This window comes from Heteronotia binoei, chromosome 2, assembly GCF_032191835.1.
Source record: "Heteronotia binoei isolate CCM8104 ecotype False Entrance Well chromosome 2, APGP_CSIRO_Hbin_v1, whole genome shotgun sequence".
Lineage (NCBI taxonomy): Eukaryota > Metazoa > Chordata > Lepidosauria > Squamata > Gekkonidae > Heteronotia > Heteronotia binoei.
In genome coordinates this window covers 56,257,177-56,273,438 of record NC_083224.1, presented here as the reverse complement: position 1 = coordinate 56,273,438, position 16,262 = coordinate 56,257,177, and the positions used below count along the sequence as shown (strand labels likewise).

Here is a 16,262-nt window from a genome sequence, read left to right as displayed (position 1 = left end):
GGCTGACTGTGTGGGGCTGGCCCAAGGTCATCCAGTGAGCTTCCATGGCAGAGTGGGGATTTGAATCTGGATCTCCCAGATCCTAGTCTGATGTTCTAATCACAATACCATGTTGTTCCTTTGAAGTTGTTCATCAGTATTTCCAGATTTTATCTTTCCTTAATAATTAATAAAAGTAGTTTTTAATAGGCTATATTAACAGGTGTTAGGAAAAAGAGATTTAACATATCTAGCTTCCCAGGACTCTTTTTGTAGAAAAAGCTCAGCAGGAACTCATTTGCACATTAGCCCACACCCCCTGACATCACCATTGTTTCACACAGGGCTTTTTGAAGAAAAAGCCTAACATGAACTCATTTGCATATTAGGCCACACCCCCTGCCGCCAAGGCAGCCAGAGCTGCATTCCTGTCCGTACTTGCTCAAAAAAAGCCCTGTAGCTTCCCATTTGGTTGTAAAAGGCCAGTTACACAAAATGGCAGTCTCACATGACAAGGTTTCTTCTATATTGTACCCCTTCAAGTTGTGGAGGGTGCACATGCTTGAATGCTGGCAAGGAGAAGGAGCTCCCTGCACAGACTACATTAATGTGCCACATGGCCATAGCTGGTCAGGCACAGGGGGGGCGGTGCCCCCTATAGAATCTGCAGCACCCCCACCCAATCTTCCCTTTCAGTGGAGTGCAGATTCTATAAGAGGCACCACCCCCAATGCCCCCCCCCCCCCGGGCTGGCTACAGTCCTGGCATGCCAGGGAAATTACCCTTTTCAGTGAAATGCCAGTTTTCTATGTGATCTAAGTTATGTATTTAAGTCTTGGGTCTGAATTCCTGAAGCCAAATTTGGAAGCAAAATGTTGACTGAGGGAAAAGAAAAGCAAAAGTTAAAAAAAACAAGTACTTATGCGCCCCCTTGCCCACAGATATGGGCTGGGTTGTCACCAGTATGCAAATGACACCCAGCTCTATCTATTGATGGGAGGCTAGTCCAGCTGCGCCCTGGAAGATCTGGACCTGGCATTGCAAGCTGTAGAGAAAAGGTTCAGGCAGAGTCGACTGAAATTGAATTCAGCGAAGACAGAGGTCCTGTGCCTTAGTTGCGGCGGCCTGGGTAGAGAGATCCCTTTGCCAGCCTTTGATGGGATGCCACTGGTGCCAGCATTGAGGGTTAAGAGCTTAGGGGTGCTCCTGGAGCCTTCGTTAACAATGAAGGTCCAGGTAGGAGCCACAGCCAAATCTGCATTTTATCATCTTAGGCGGATAAGGAAGTTGGTTCCGTACCTGGAGCATAACGACTTGGCAACAGTGATCCATGTGATGGTCACCTCAAGAATAGACTATTGTAACACCCTCTACATGAGGCTGCCCTTGACTCAACTCCGGAGACGGCAACTGGTGCAAAATGCAACAGCCAGGTTGTTGTTGGAGCTATCAGTATGGGAGCACATCCAACCTGCACTGGAAACATTACACTGGTTGCCTGTGGCATTCTGGATTCGCTTCAGGGTGCTGATCATAACCTTTAAAGCCCTATACGGCCTGGGACCCGTCTACCTTCAGGACTGTCTCTCCTTATATGTGCCCCAGAGAGCACTACATTCAGGATCCCAAAATCTCCTTCAGATCTCCAGACTGAAAGGGAGAAAGTAGTTGGTGATACATACATGCATGAAAAACATTTATTATCTGAATGTCATTGAGAACTATATGGTTTACAGCCAATTGAGAGGCCTAGCTAGCATTGTAAAGCACGTAAAAACTTGGAGGTGAGATGTTGTTGGGCAAAGGAGGAGGCCTGTTGCCCAGAAGAGATTGATAACATTTATCAGGGAAGCAGCAACAGAGATTAGAGGAGATCAAAAGATAGCCAGGTCTCAGCTCTGGAAGGTTTACCTTTGAAAAAGCCAATTTTACTGTTAAAAAAGGGCTTTGGTATAGTCAAGAGGAATATCTAAATTAGTATGCTAAACAAGTGTACATCTTTCCTCTGATACACAAATGAATTGCACACTCCTTCCTTTCTAGGTCATGGGCCATTCTCTCATATGTTTGATGGAAGATTCATCCCACTTGCGAATCCAAAATCCAAATGGAAGGTGGGTATGCTGCATTTAGGATGTGACCTTTTACATACACACACACACAAATGGAATGTTCATATTAGATTCAGGTGGTGGGATAAGATCAGAAGTACATAGATCTCTGAATTGTTCCTTTGAGAAAAATGATTTAGTAATATCTTGATACGAGCCCGATGGCGCAGAGTGGTAAGCTACAGTACTGCAGTCCAAAGCTCTGCTCGCGACCTGGAGAGCCAGTTTGGTGTAGTGGTTAAGTGTGCGGACTCTTATCTGGGAGAACCGGGTTTGATTCCCCACTCCTCCACTTGCACCTGCTGGAATGGCCTTGGGTCAGCCATAGCTCTGGCAGAGGTCGTCCTTGAAAGGGCAGCTGCTGTGAGAGCCCTCTCCAGCCCCACCCACCTCACAGGGTGTCTGTTGTGGGGAAGGAAGGTAAAGGAGATTGTGAGCCGCTCTGAGACTCTTCGGAGTGGAGGGCGGGATATAAATCCAATATCATCATCTTCTTCTGAGTTCGATCCTGGCGGAAGCTGGGTTCATATAGCTAGCTCAAGGTTGACTCAGCCTTCCATCCTTCCTAGGTTGGTCAAATGAGTACCCAGCTTGCTGGGGGAGGGGGGAAGTGTAGATGACCGGGGAAGGCAATGGCAAACCATCCCATAAAAAGTCTGCCATGAAAACATCATGATGTGACGTCACCCCAGAGTTGGAAACAACTGGTGCTTGCACAGGGAACTACCTTTCCCTTTTTAATATCTTGATAATATATAGATACACTTCTGTATCTTTAGGAAATTCTTAACTTCTTCTTTCGCAGGATTTGCATCTCAAATGTATTTTTGTAGGGTATGCTTTCTTTCTTTGACTTTGCTTCTTTATTTACTTATTTATTTACAAACTGAATACCAGTTTGGTTCTTTGGCAGGAGAGTCAAATGCTATTATAAACTTGACTAGCAACTGACAAGGAGAGAGAAAGAAGAGCAGAGTTACTGCCTCTATGCCTGCATCACCCCACTCTGAATTTTTAGTCATTCAAATGCACTTTGCTCTTCAGTGTTTGCAAAGTATCTTGTTAACCCATATGCATATTTAAAGTGAAGCAAAGGCATACTATAACTACTGGTAAATCAGTTAATTTTTTAGATGCTACAAGGCTTCTTTTACTTAAGGAGCCTAAACCTAGAGTACCATTGTTACATTTGCAGAGGTTGTATGGTTAATGTGGTACATTTTGCTTTTAATTATGGTTGTTTGTTGACAACATGTTCTGATAAATAATGTTATTGTTGTTATTTGTAGCATGAACAGGCTTCTGTGAAGATGTTTGATTACTTGATTGTTTCCAATGAGCTGGGACCAGTCATGGAATATTATGGTCTCAGACTGCCAGAAGATACAGAGTTTATCAAAGAACAAATAGGAGGACCCACAAAAACTAATGACTGTTCAGTGAGTCTTTTTCTCCACCCCTCTGGATGTTATCAGAATTAAATACTATTCAGCTTAGTGACTAAACAAATGAATTATTTAGTATGCTCATAGAACAGCACAAAAATATATACATTATTTACAATATTTAGTGGACTAGGCTTTGCTATTCCTAAGGGATAAGAACCTAAAGGGAAAAGAAGGAGCCATATGTAGCAGATACATTTTCATTTTATTTGGATGTCATGGGCTGGGGGTGGGGGGATATAGCCTACTGCAGGGGTTCCCAGCCTTTTTGAGCCACCTTGGTACCTTTGGAATTCTGACACAGGTGCACACAGCCACAAAATGGCTGGCATAGGAGGTGGAGCCAGAGATAAAAATGGCTGATGCAGCTTTCCTTCAGTCATACTGTGAAAAGCCCTATAGAGTTGTTAGCAGCTGCTATCAAAGCAGTGTTTTTTAAAAAATCTGCACAGCCAGTCAGATCTCCAGTGGCCAATCAGATGCCTTGCTGGGCAAAACTGCCACTTCACCCCATCCACTTTCTAACAGACTTGATGGCCAAAGGGAAGACATCCAGTTAATAGATCTCTTGGTAACAGAGGTATAAGATATATCTGAATTAGGACTTAAGGGAACTGCTGCTGAGGAGTAGAAAATAGTCATGGGTGAGATGGACTGTCTAAACCAATTTAAGGAAATAATGTTTTTTTTATTTTCAGAGGTAGGGTATGTTGGTCCGGTAGAACAGCCAAATTCAAGTCCACTAGCACCAGAGAGAGAACAACAAGATTTTTGGGATATAAGCTTTCAAAAGTCAAAGTTTCCCTTTGTCAAATATAAGTTCAAATCAGTTCATCTTCCAGTCTAAATTGAACTCCAAATAGACCAAATCAGTGTTGTTTACTATGAATGTTATAACTTCTGAAGTCTGGAAATAATCTTAGGGATTTTGAACTCAGATGTCCTAGTGGGCAAAGTATAAAATATATTGTTTGTAGCTGAACAAATAGCCAAATGTGCTTGACATGTTGTACAAAAAAAGTTGATCTAATCCCCCCCCCCCCCCGCCCAAATAATTGATGTACTAGTAATAATGGTCTGTTTTCACCAAGTACAAAGCTATAATGATGAGTATAACTGCTTAGAAATCCTATTTTGCTACTAATTTGGTGCTTACTGTGGATACTAATTTGGTTTTACTTGGTCCCTTTGTCCTGTTCTGTAGTGGCCTTACAGGGGACGACCTAAAGAGAAGAGCTTTCTTTATGAGATTGTGGCTAACCAAAGAAATGGTGTTGATGTAGATAAATGGGATTACTTTGCCAGGTATAGACTTTTTTTTTGTTCAAACAACATTTTAAAAGATTTTTGTTATATTTTTCTCTGCAGACAAATCCTATTTTCTTAGCATTTTCCAATTAAAGTAAATGACAGAGAGTGACAGCCATTTATTAGAAGGAAAAGAACAATTATTATATACTTGCACATAAACCACAGTACAAAACACCTCATCACCATTCTCTAGTAAGATATTCATGGGAAATAAAAAAATCACCCAAATTAACTTCAGGAGCATCCATTATTTAATGAGATCCTGATCTTTCTCATGTTTTCTTGATGATGCTGATCTTTGGCTTTGGACAATTTGTGATTGACTGTTTCTGAAATATTTTTAGGGATTGTCATCATCTTGGAATCCAGAATAACTTTGATTATGAACGCTTCATTAAATTTGCTCGGGTCTGTAAAGTAGATAATGAGAAGCATATTTGTACTCGTGATAAGGTAAGCTCAGAAATGAAAGAGAGTTGCATTAGGTTACTTTCTTAATGACAGTGTGAAAAAGGGGTGGGCATCCAGCTATATCCAAGCTGAAAAAATAGCTGGGAAATACCTTATTTGTATTTTCTGGCTATTCTTTCAGCCAGATATAGATCTCAATTTTTTTTCCACTGCCCAAAGCAGCTGATTTTGAAATATCCTGAAAATATTGGGGATTTTTCATTACCATCAGACAGCTGAAGTTAAAGGGTGTTTAAAGGGATTCAGTCCCTTTAAATATTTTCTGGGTGATGTTGTGTCTTGGAAATGGTGTTTAAAGAGATCGCAAGCCCTTTAAATACCTTTGGAGTTCTAAGGCTTGCAAAGGCATTTAAAGGGATCATGTTCCCTTTATTAAAGCAGTCTTCTTTTGTGTTCTTGAGTTCCAATCTTCATCATGCTTACTAAGGAGTGAGGTCCATTGAACTCATTAGGATTTACTTCTAAGTAAACATGCTTAGGATCATGCTGCATATTATTCAGAGATAAGTCTCTGCTGAGGAACCAAGTAGGAGTAGTTGATTAAACAAGTGTACCAATACCAGTTCTTGTACAAAATGTTTCTTTGGATCCCCTCTTACATCTGTAAAAATTGTCTTTGGATCCATGCCACCCACTCCCAGGCATTCACTTGAGAGACAAACATTTGTGGGAAAAACCTCCTCATTCTCCTTTATGTAACCAGAAGGTCCTCCTTGGTGGACTTGTATTTCTAAGGCTGTGTGAACAAGATGCCTAGCATTTGCCATGAATAATCCATTGTCTAGTGCTTTGTTCTAAATATAGAAGCTAGTTAAAAGGCAGTTTTTATCTTGGACTCTAGGAGGTTGGAAATTTATATGACATGTTCTACACTCGGAACTGCCTGCACCGCAGAGCCTATCAGCACAAGGTTGGCAACATCATTGAAACCATGTAAGTTAAAGTTGAAGGGTTATCAGATAGGGCTTGATGTTACGGAGTCATATGAACTTTAATTTGCAGATGTATTTAGACTATCAATTTTTTTGTTTTTAGATGGTACACATGTATGTCATAGCAGGCATCATCTTAGAAGAAGCATTCCATCTTGTGTGTGGGTGAAGGGAGAATAATACATTCAAACTCCAGGTTTTAGAAGTACTTGTATTTTTAGAATGCGTTGCCCAATTTTATTGGGGTACATTTACAGTTGATCACAAGATTTGTAATTAATTAATCTCACCAAGAAATCAGTTAAAAGTCACAACTCTCCTTTTGGGGTGTTTTGGGGAGCCACTTAGGTGAATGACCACCTTTCTTAAATTATTGTTGGAAGATAATTTTGCTAAATATCCTTTAAATAAAAAGACCAATTAAACTTACTCTGAGCTTTTGCCACCCTTGTCTTCGCTTTGCTTCTAAGTGGTCATAATTTAGGAAAGTTTCTAAAATCAGTTGAAATCTTTGATTATAAGTAATAGTGAAGTTAAGAATTCTTATTCATGTCACTTATTTCAACCCAGGATTACAGATGCTTTCTTGAAAGCTGATAAGTACATCAAGATAAAGGGCTCTAAAGGAAAAGAATACCACCTCTCTACAGCAATAGAGGATATGCAAGCTTACACTAAACTAACAGGTATGGGCAGCTGTTAATGATATCTGATACACTCCAACAAAGTCAGTGTGATTATGTTTTATCTCATTGATTTCAGGAAAGATTGGATTTTTATTTGTCTAGGCTAGGTTCTGATCCCATTTAAGCATAAAAACACTGGTTTACTTTTTCACCTGTGTTTCAAAGACTTGAAGATGACAGCTAGGCTGTAGATTACATTTTTCAGATGTGCAAAAGAAAATTCTTGGTTGGGTTAGATTATCATAGCATTGTTTATGTTTGATTTCTGGCAGATGACATCTTTTTGACAATTCTGCGCTCTGATCTCCCAGAGCTACATGAAGCACAGGAAATTTTGCGTAAAATAGAGTGTCGTGATCTCTACAAATACCTGGGAGAGACTAAACCTCGAGAGGGCAAGGAAATTAAAGAGGTAGAAATGGTTATCAAAGTTGCATTGGTTAGGTATTTTACCAATTTTTTTCAGTTGTAATCATGGAGTGATGCACAAATAGCTCCCCCTCCTCCATTGTCAATAAATATCAAAGCCAAGTTGCTTGCATTTTTCAGACTCAAAACAACTATTACAGGAAAGGCATTTTTAATGATATATTGGAATGTTTTGCCTGCTGCTTGTCTTCAGGCAACTGAATTGACCTCCCCGGCTCAGCTGACTTTAATCTCTGAAGTGATTGCGTGTATTGTGTTTGTTTGATCAGAGTTGAGGAAGTGACCCCACAATTTCTTTTCTCTAGCAAAAAAGTTGGTTGGATCCAATCCCAGTACTTTATAACTACACCACCCTAGTGGTGTATGCTTGATCTGAGATCCAAGCAACAAGAAGTCTGTGGCTGTCGCAATCACCTTTCACTAAGCAGTAACCTTGCATTAAACAATCAGTTATTTTCAAAAATACATAAGTTTATATAACAAATAAATCTTCATCGTGGTCTCTGTGCAGTCCCACACATGGGTTATTCACCAGGATCGATCCCGACCTCGGAGAATTGAAAGCAATCTTGGAGCATTAATTTTGCCGCACACTTCCTCTCATCCCGGGGAGGAGGCATTCACCGTGCATGCCTAGATGAGAGGGAGGCGCTTCACCCACCCAGTTTCTTCTTTATCGCCACCCGGGATACACCTACCTCGCTGAATCTCCTCTATTCACTGCAATCTTCATCTGTTTTCCTGCACTTTCTCCTCACCGTTTGTCTTCGTCTCTTTCTTCAACTTCACCGGTTTCGTTATATAAAAAATAAAAATAAAAAAATTGTTATTATCTTTCTACTCTCTTTCTACCTTCGTCCCTTTCCTTCCCCCTCCCCCCCCCTCCCCAGGGCGGATGGAAGGGATAGACAAAATCACTTTCAAGAAGTGTGTTCGGTGCGCCTCAAAAATCCCATCCACAGACGGACATTCTTTATGCCTTTTTTGTCTGGGTGAGGCCCATTGTACCAACACTTGCCTGTGTTGTAATCAGGTTGGAAAGCAAACAAGAAAAAACCACGCGGCTAGACTCAGAAGTCATTTGTTAGAGTCGTCACTGCGCCCTACTATGTCCCATACTTCGGGATCCCAAACCTCACCATCTTCCCTATCTACTCAAAAGGGAGTGGCTCGACTGGCAGCTTCCATGGCTTCGGTTCCCAGCAAACTTAAGTCCGGGAAGCACTCAAAAAAGTCTGACGATTCTAAAAAGAAACATCGCACAGCAATCGACTTCTAAAGATCCTTCGCTTCGACATCACCGAAAACAAAATCTAAGATGGGCCATAGGTCCTCGGATTCGAAGTCTCCCACCATGACTTCTACATCACACCCGACTGCTGACACTGCGGCCTCGGTACAGATAGCACCGACTTTATCGGAGGTCTCGGCACCCATCAATACTGTACCTCTCGAGGTCGTACATATCCATTCTCGGTCCCCATCACTTCATGGGTCTTTGCCAGAAAATATCCTCGACACCGAATCTCCAGATTCACACAGAAGTCAGTGTGCTAACCTTCTCGGCACACACTCCTTCCTTGGAAGTTTCGATGCCTAGTAGACAGACGCCTAGCAAACAACAGATAGTGACACCCGCATCTTTACTCGTAAGAGAACCCTCAACACCAAGAGAGCCATCCACTCGAGTCCGAGCCGAGAGATCTCAAGTCGTCATAGGGAACGCTATTACTATTATAGCCCATCACGGTCCAGATCACCATCTCCTCGTAGGTACTGACGATATTACAGATCACCTTCCTCAGATTCCCATTGGTATCGGTACCGTGAAGATCCTCGGTACCATGAGGACTCTCGATACCATGAGGTGCTTTATCATCCACATCGGGAGCACATATACCATGAGGATTGTCCTCGGTACTGTGAGGATGTGTCTTATCGACCCCGTGAGAGTCCCTATCAATGCCCTAAGCATTACACTATGGTATCAAAACCATTGTCTCCAGCTAGATCGACTTCAGCGTGCTCGGTCTCCCTGAAACAACAGATGGAACAGCCTCCCCTGCTGACCAAACAAATATCAATGCCTACCAAGCCCATTGATACACCCATTGAAACCCAGGAAGAATCTGAAGCGGAACAATCAGGTTCCTCCTATTCTACAGCCTCAGCTCCTCCTTCACCAGCCTCCGACATCATCAAACCTGCTGACCTATCACCCTCAGAGGGTTCTAAATCTTACCTAGATTTGCTGTCCAACATGGCAAATTCACTTAATATTAAACTGACTACTGACGCACCTAGAGTTTCGGATGTAGTCCACGATTTAGCAAACCTACCGGCAGGCTCTTTTCTCCCGATGCTTCCAGTCCACTTGGAAGCCTTGAAAGGGGCATGGGACGAACCCGCTTCAGTGCCACCGACATCTAAACGAGTTGAATCCCTCTCCAAAATTCATGCTCCTGAATCAAAATTTCTCTTCAATCATCCGGCACCAAATTCCATGATTGTGCATTCGTCCTCAAAATCCAAACAAACACGACACACGGTTCCACCTGAAAAGGAAGGGAAAAAATTGGACACTTTAGGAAGAAAGATCTATTCTCTTACCACTGCTACTTCCAAAATTCACAATTATTTGGCCTATTTTTCGGCATATACTTTCAATCTGACCTCCCAATTTACCACGTTGATCCCCTCCCTTCCGGATGCAGCACAGAAGCAGGCTTCGCACATCTTTCAGGAACTCTCTCGTGTCAGCAAGCAGCAAATTAATATAGTACGTCATGCTGTGGCATGCTCATTTAGGACTATGGCTACATCGATTGCTCTACGCCGTCATGCCTGGCTCAGGTCCTCGTCACTGCAACCTGACATCAAATTCAAGATAGAGGACTTACCTTTCGACGGTAATGCCACCACAGATGATATTTTAACCACTGTTGATGACAGTAGGAAAAGGGCCAAAAGATTGGGAGTTTCTCAACAGTAATCCCACCCTATTCGGCAGAGAACCTGGAAACCGTCATACTACAAATGTTCCCGATCCCCCCGACAAGCTGAATTCTGGAGACATAAGGCTCCTCCGGCAAAACAACCATTTCAGCAAAGAACACGTTCACAAACCTCAAAGAAGACAACACCAGCTCCAAAGCAGTCTCTTTGACTCCTCTCTTCTACCTGTCAATCAGCTACAACACCATTCAGACACCACCAGACTACGACCATTCTACCCTATGTGGGAATCCATAACATCGGATTCATGGGTCCTGGCGATCAGCCACAGGGGCTACATCATAGAGTTCGATTCGACTCCAAAACTCCACAGATTCATACCTACACCCCCATCTGTTCCACTTCAAACAGAAATCGCCACCTTGCTGGACAAGGGAGCTATAGAACCAGTTCCACCGCAGTTCCATCACACGGGATTTTATTCCCGCTATTTTCTGGTTCCAAAGAGGGACGGGGGGCAGCGCCCTATACTGGATCTTCGAAAACTCAATCTCCATATTCGCTACAAAAAATTCCGCATGATTACTCTGCAATCCTACCAATGATTCCAGAACAGGCCTTGATGGTGTCGATAGACCTACAAGATGCTTACTTCCATCTCACCATTAATCATCATCACAGAAGATTCCTCAGGTTTGCTATCGGAGATCAACACTATCAATTCCACGCTCTCCCCTTCGGTCTTTCGACCGCACCGAGAGTTTTCACGAAATGTATGGCAGAGGTAGCAGCTGTACTCTGGCAACAACAGATCTCCATTTACCCTTATATAGATGATTGGCTGGTCGTATCTCAAACAAAAGAACAACTTCAGAAGGACATCTCGTCTACTCTGTCCCTCTTGTCTGCACTAGGTCTTCAGGTCAATCATGCAAAATCCAACCTGAATCCCACTCAGAACATACAATTTATAGGGGCACGTCTGTCAACGATATCACACAAGGCCTTCCTTCCACCAGACAGAGTGCATCGTATCCAGTCCTTGGCCAATACCATAATCACATACCGTACCCAAACAACCTTCATCTTCTAGCGGATGTTAGGTCTCATGGCGGCCACCACCACCGTCCTCTGTTTTGCAAGACTCCATATGCGCCGTCTGCAACTGTGGTTTGTCCGGACATTTCATCCACACCGGCAACACCAAATGACCTTACTTACGGTCCCATCTCACATTATCCCATCTCTAAAATGTCATCTCCTGGCAGGAATGCCATTCGTACGAACACCACCCACTGTGATTGTCACGACCGATGCCTCCAAGTGGGGATGGGGAGCCCACTTGGGAACGTTGACAGTTCAGGGACAGTGGACCGAGTACAAGAGATCCCTTCCCATCAATTGCCTAGAGCTCCTGGCGGTCCACAGAGCTCTGAGATCTTTTCTACCATCTCTTCACAATCGCCACATTCAGGTCACCTCCGACAATGTAGCCACTGTTTTCTACATCAATTGGCAGGGAGGCACAGCCTCTGTTCACTTGTGCAAACGAGCCCTATCCTTATGGCACTGGAGTATCGTTCACGGCATTTTCCTGACAGCGGTGCATCTACCAGGAGTCCAAAACGTCCAAGCAGACACACTGAGTCGTCATCTAGTCAACGACCACGAATGGGCCCTCAACCATCGTTACCTGCACACAGTGTTCGAGACTTTCGGAGTTCCGAAAATAGATGTATTTGTATCTCCAGACAACGCCCAGTGTCCGCACTTTTACACCCGGCGTCCTCCATCCCCACTCTCTGCAGGGGATGCCTTCCTCCATCAATGGTCCGGGACACTACATTATCTATTTCCACCAATCCCTCTCATCTCGAGAGTATTGCAAAAGATAAAGCTAGATTGGACCAATTGCATCATGGTGGCCCTGTCAACCCTGGTTCACCACTCTTCTCCTCTCGGACAGCACGTTCCTCCGACTTCCTCAAGTTCAGGACTTGATTTCCCAACAAGAAGGCAAAGCTGTACACCACAATCCGGGACTTCTATGACTGACTGCCTGGAAAATCAGTTTCTGAATTTTCCTTTGGACATTCGTCATGTCCTACTCAATGCCAAAAAACCTGCCACCAGAAAATCTTATTCTTTATAGTGGAAACGTTTTTCGGCATATGCTGTTCTACATAATTTCAAGCCTGAACTCTCCACTATAGCTCAGATCCTGACCTACACCTTATCCCTTTCTAACTCAGGACTGTCGTACTCTTCTCTGAAGGTCCACTTAGCGGCCATCTCTGCATTCCATCCACCCATCGAAGGGTGCACTGTTTTCTCCCACTGTGCTACCAAAGCCTTCATGAAGGGGATCCTCCACCTTCATCCTCCAATCCGTCAGCTTCAACCCACCTGGAGCTTGTCTCTTGTGCTGAGCCAATTAATGAAGCCACGTTTTGAGCCCATGGCATCCATTCCTATGCATCTGCTGTCCTGGAAGACAGCTTTACTGGTAGTGCTTACTTCTGGCAGAAGAGCCAGCGACATCTGCACTTTCAGAGCAGACCCGCCATACACTATTTTCCATCATGACAGAGCTGTTTTACAGCCTGACCCTTCCTTTTTACCCAAGGTAGTCTCACCGTTTCATCTAGAAGAGTCATCTACTTTACCTGCCTTTTTTCAACGCCCTGCCAACACAGGTCAACGAACTTTACACAACCGGGACGTACGTAGGGCCCTTGCTTTTTACACTGAGAGGGCACGTCCATTTCAAAAAGACACTAGACTCTTTGTAGCATATGCAACCCACAACCAAGGCACTAAAATCTCAACCCAGAGATTTTCAAAATGGATTGTGGCTGCTATTACTTTATGCTGTTGACTGGCTAAACAGCCTATACCTGAACATTTACGAGCTCATTCTACCAGAGCCGTTGCCACTTCATTAGCCTTCTGTAAGGGCGTTCTGATGGAAGACATCTGTGCCGCTGCGGTCTGGTCGTCTCCATCTACGTTTGCCTCACACTACGCTTTAGACATCCATGCTCGGCGTGAGGCATCCTTCGGGCAGGCTGTGCTATGATCCATTTTCGACTGATGTCTGCAGTCGGCTACACCATAAGTACAATATTGCTTCTTATATGCATAACTAACTTTGTCCTTTGGTTACAGATCCAGCACCCAACTCCGGACAGATTAGCTTGCCAGTCACCCATGTGTGGGACTGCACAGAGACCACGATGAAGATAAACAGGTTTCTTACCTGTAACTGATGATCTTCGAGTGGTCATCTCTGCAGTCACACACGCCCACCCAACCTTCCCCGCTGCTGGTTCCTTGTTCCTAATTCAAAATTTTCCTCCTATATGGTGGCGGGAAGAAACTGGGTGGGTGAAGCGCCTCCCTCTCGTCTAGGCATGCGCAGTGGATGCCTTCTCCCCGGGACGAAAGGAAGTGCGCACCAAAATTAACGCTCCAAGATTGCTTTGAATTCTCCGAGGTCGGGATCAATCCTGGCGGATAACCCATGTGTGTGATTGCACAGATGACCACTCGAAGAGCATCAGTTACAGGTAAGAAACCTGTTTTTCTCACATTTTACAATCATAGAAATATATATTCTCATATCAAAACCAATTAGAATTCTCATGTCAAGAGTAAATGGTTAACAAGTTATTATATTCTCATAACAAACAAAATAGGTGGTTTAATATATATGTTATACGCAGATTAAATTCCACATAGTAACAACATCCAATACAAAACCTTCTAAGAGGCACAATTTCCTCCTGATATCTTACAATATTGCATGTAAGTCGATGCAGCATAGCTCTTGGTGCCTTTCCTCAAACACAAGTTACAAAAAAGGGGTGCCTCATCCCCATTATTTCCAATGGAGTGGGGAAAATTCATTTAAAGAATTGCCTTTAAATGCCTTCTCTGAGCCATGTGATTCTGCAGTGAGTGAATGCTGAAGGCATTTAAAGGGCTTGCATTCCTTTTAAATGCCTTCTCTAAGCTGAGAGTTCAATCCAAAAGCATGTAAAGAGACTGAGAACCCTTTAAATGCCCTTTAATTGTAGCTATCTGGTGGTCCTGAAAAATCCCAGATATTTTCAGGATTTTTCAGGGCAGCTTTTTTTTGATAGCTCAGTCACTAGGCCACTCAGTAACCAGCTGAGGAAATACCATGTGTTTTTGGTTTTGACGCAGTTTATACCAAGTGCACACCCCTAGACCTGTTTGAATTACTTTTTATTTCAAAATGTGAACTTACTAAACATCTGATTATACAAAAAGTGAAAGGCTTTATATTCACAGGAGCAGTACGATAAATTGTCCGCTGAAATTGCTGCATCTAAGCCAGAGACAGAAAGTCAGGATGTTGGATTGATGGCTGAAGACTTCATAGTTGATGTAATTTCTTTTTAAAAACCACGCTTTTTAGTATGTTGCTCTGATTACTTTTGAAGCACATATGGTTTTCCTGAAAACATTCCACTGGGAGAAACTAAACTTTTTCTGCCCTCCCATTCCTACAGCCATTCCCTGTGGCCTGCAGATGGCATGACAAACCCTGTGGGTTGAAGGGCTTCTGTGAGAAAGGGAATTTGTCAAGATCATTTGCCTTCCCTATTGCATCAGTAAAATCTCTGTTAAATACAATCATAGCAGCAGCATCCCAAGTCCTGGATGCCAGTTCACTGGCAGTGATGGGCATAACTTGTTGGTATCCTGTGCCCTCTGATACTTTAAACAATAATTAACACCAGTGAACTGAGGGCATAGCAACTGCACTGGAATTCATAGCAACACTGCCCTTTTAGAGTTGCGTATTTGGATCTTCTTGAGCCAAAAATATACCTGAAAAATACCTTATTGGAAATTTAAAAAAAAGTATCCTGGATATTTTCAAGAAACAGGAAAATCAAGGAAAGTGCTGATAGGTGGGGTGGCTGTTCCCTACCTCTCAGCTGTTTCCCCCTGCTTTTTTCCTCTGCAGTCCTTTTAAACCAGGCTGGTTTAAGGGGATTGAGAAAAGATTGGAGAAACAGCTGAGAGGTAGGGAAACTGCTCCCCGCCTATCAGCTGTCTTCCCTCCCCCTTTTCTGCAGTCCATTTAAACCCAGCTGTACTGGTTTAAAGAGATGGCTGAAAACAATGGGGAAACAGCTGAGCAGCAGGAGCTGCTGCTGCTCAGCTGTGTTTTGTAACTTTGCTTCTCCTAGGTTGCTTTCCCCCCCACACACACACCAAATCTTGGGTCTATTGGACAAACTCTCAGCATGGGAGGGGTCCTATAGACCTGCACACCCCTACTGCCCATGCCCAATAGTCATGAAGTAGCATGTTGACAGTGTCTCCATGTTAGCCATGTACAGAAGCAGCCAAGCAATGCATCCTGTGCCACTACGTAGGAAACTCAGCACTGTCTGCTATAGAGAAAACCCTGATGTGCCTGGTAGCTGCCCTGTAAGTACTACAAATGGGAATTGGAATCCTGTTCTGTAAACACATTCCTGTTTGACACAGTTGAATAGCCACTTCAGCTGTCTCACCCAGACTCGGTGACATCTCACTTGGCAGAAACTCCCACAGGAAGCCCAGGAATTTTTTAAATGAAATTAGGTGGACATAGGCACTAGGGCAGCAACAGGAGAATAGAGTAGAACATTCACAGAATATGTTCCTGACATCCACCCAGCAGATCACTGCGGGGGAAAAACACTTGTGAGAAATTGGAAGGGGGGTGGATTAAATCTCACCCAATGGGGAGCTGTCAGTAAGGCAAAGCTCATCTTTTCCTCAGCAATAAGGTAATCAACAACAGAGTAGGAAGAACTAGAATCCATACCTCCCACACTTATGCTGTCCACCAACCACACACCTAACAGTGTGTTTTGAAATGGAACAAATTGTGGAATAGTTGTTCTTGATAATGGTTTA

The 16,262-nt window shown here is 43.4% G+C and overlaps 1 protein-coding gene across 1 annotated transcript in view; it reads left to right on the top strand.

Moving 5' to 3' along the window:
• The window catches only part of SAMHD1 (SAM and HD domain containing deoxynucleoside triphosphate triphosphohydrolase 1), a 37,999-nt gene that overhangs the window by 13,726 nt on the left and 8,011 nt on the right, over positions 1-16,262 (top strand). Inside the window, exons 6-13 of the mRNA XM_060231025.1 lie at positions 2,023-2,093; positions 3,380-3,529; positions 4,740-4,840; positions 5,191-5,299; positions 6,159-6,250; positions 6,820-6,935; positions 7,208-7,347; positions 14,637-14,732. Of these exons, the coding sequence (XP_060087008.1) occupies positions 2,023-2,093; positions 3,380-3,529; positions 4,740-4,840; positions 5,191-5,299; positions 6,159-6,250; positions 6,820-6,935; positions 7,208-7,347; positions 14,637-14,732 (875 nt within the window). The remainder of the gene's footprint in view (positions 1-2,022; positions 2,094-3,379; positions 3,530-4,739; positions 4,841-5,190; positions 5,300-6,158; positions 6,251-6,819; positions 6,936-7,207; positions 7,348-14,636; positions 14,733-16,262) is intronic.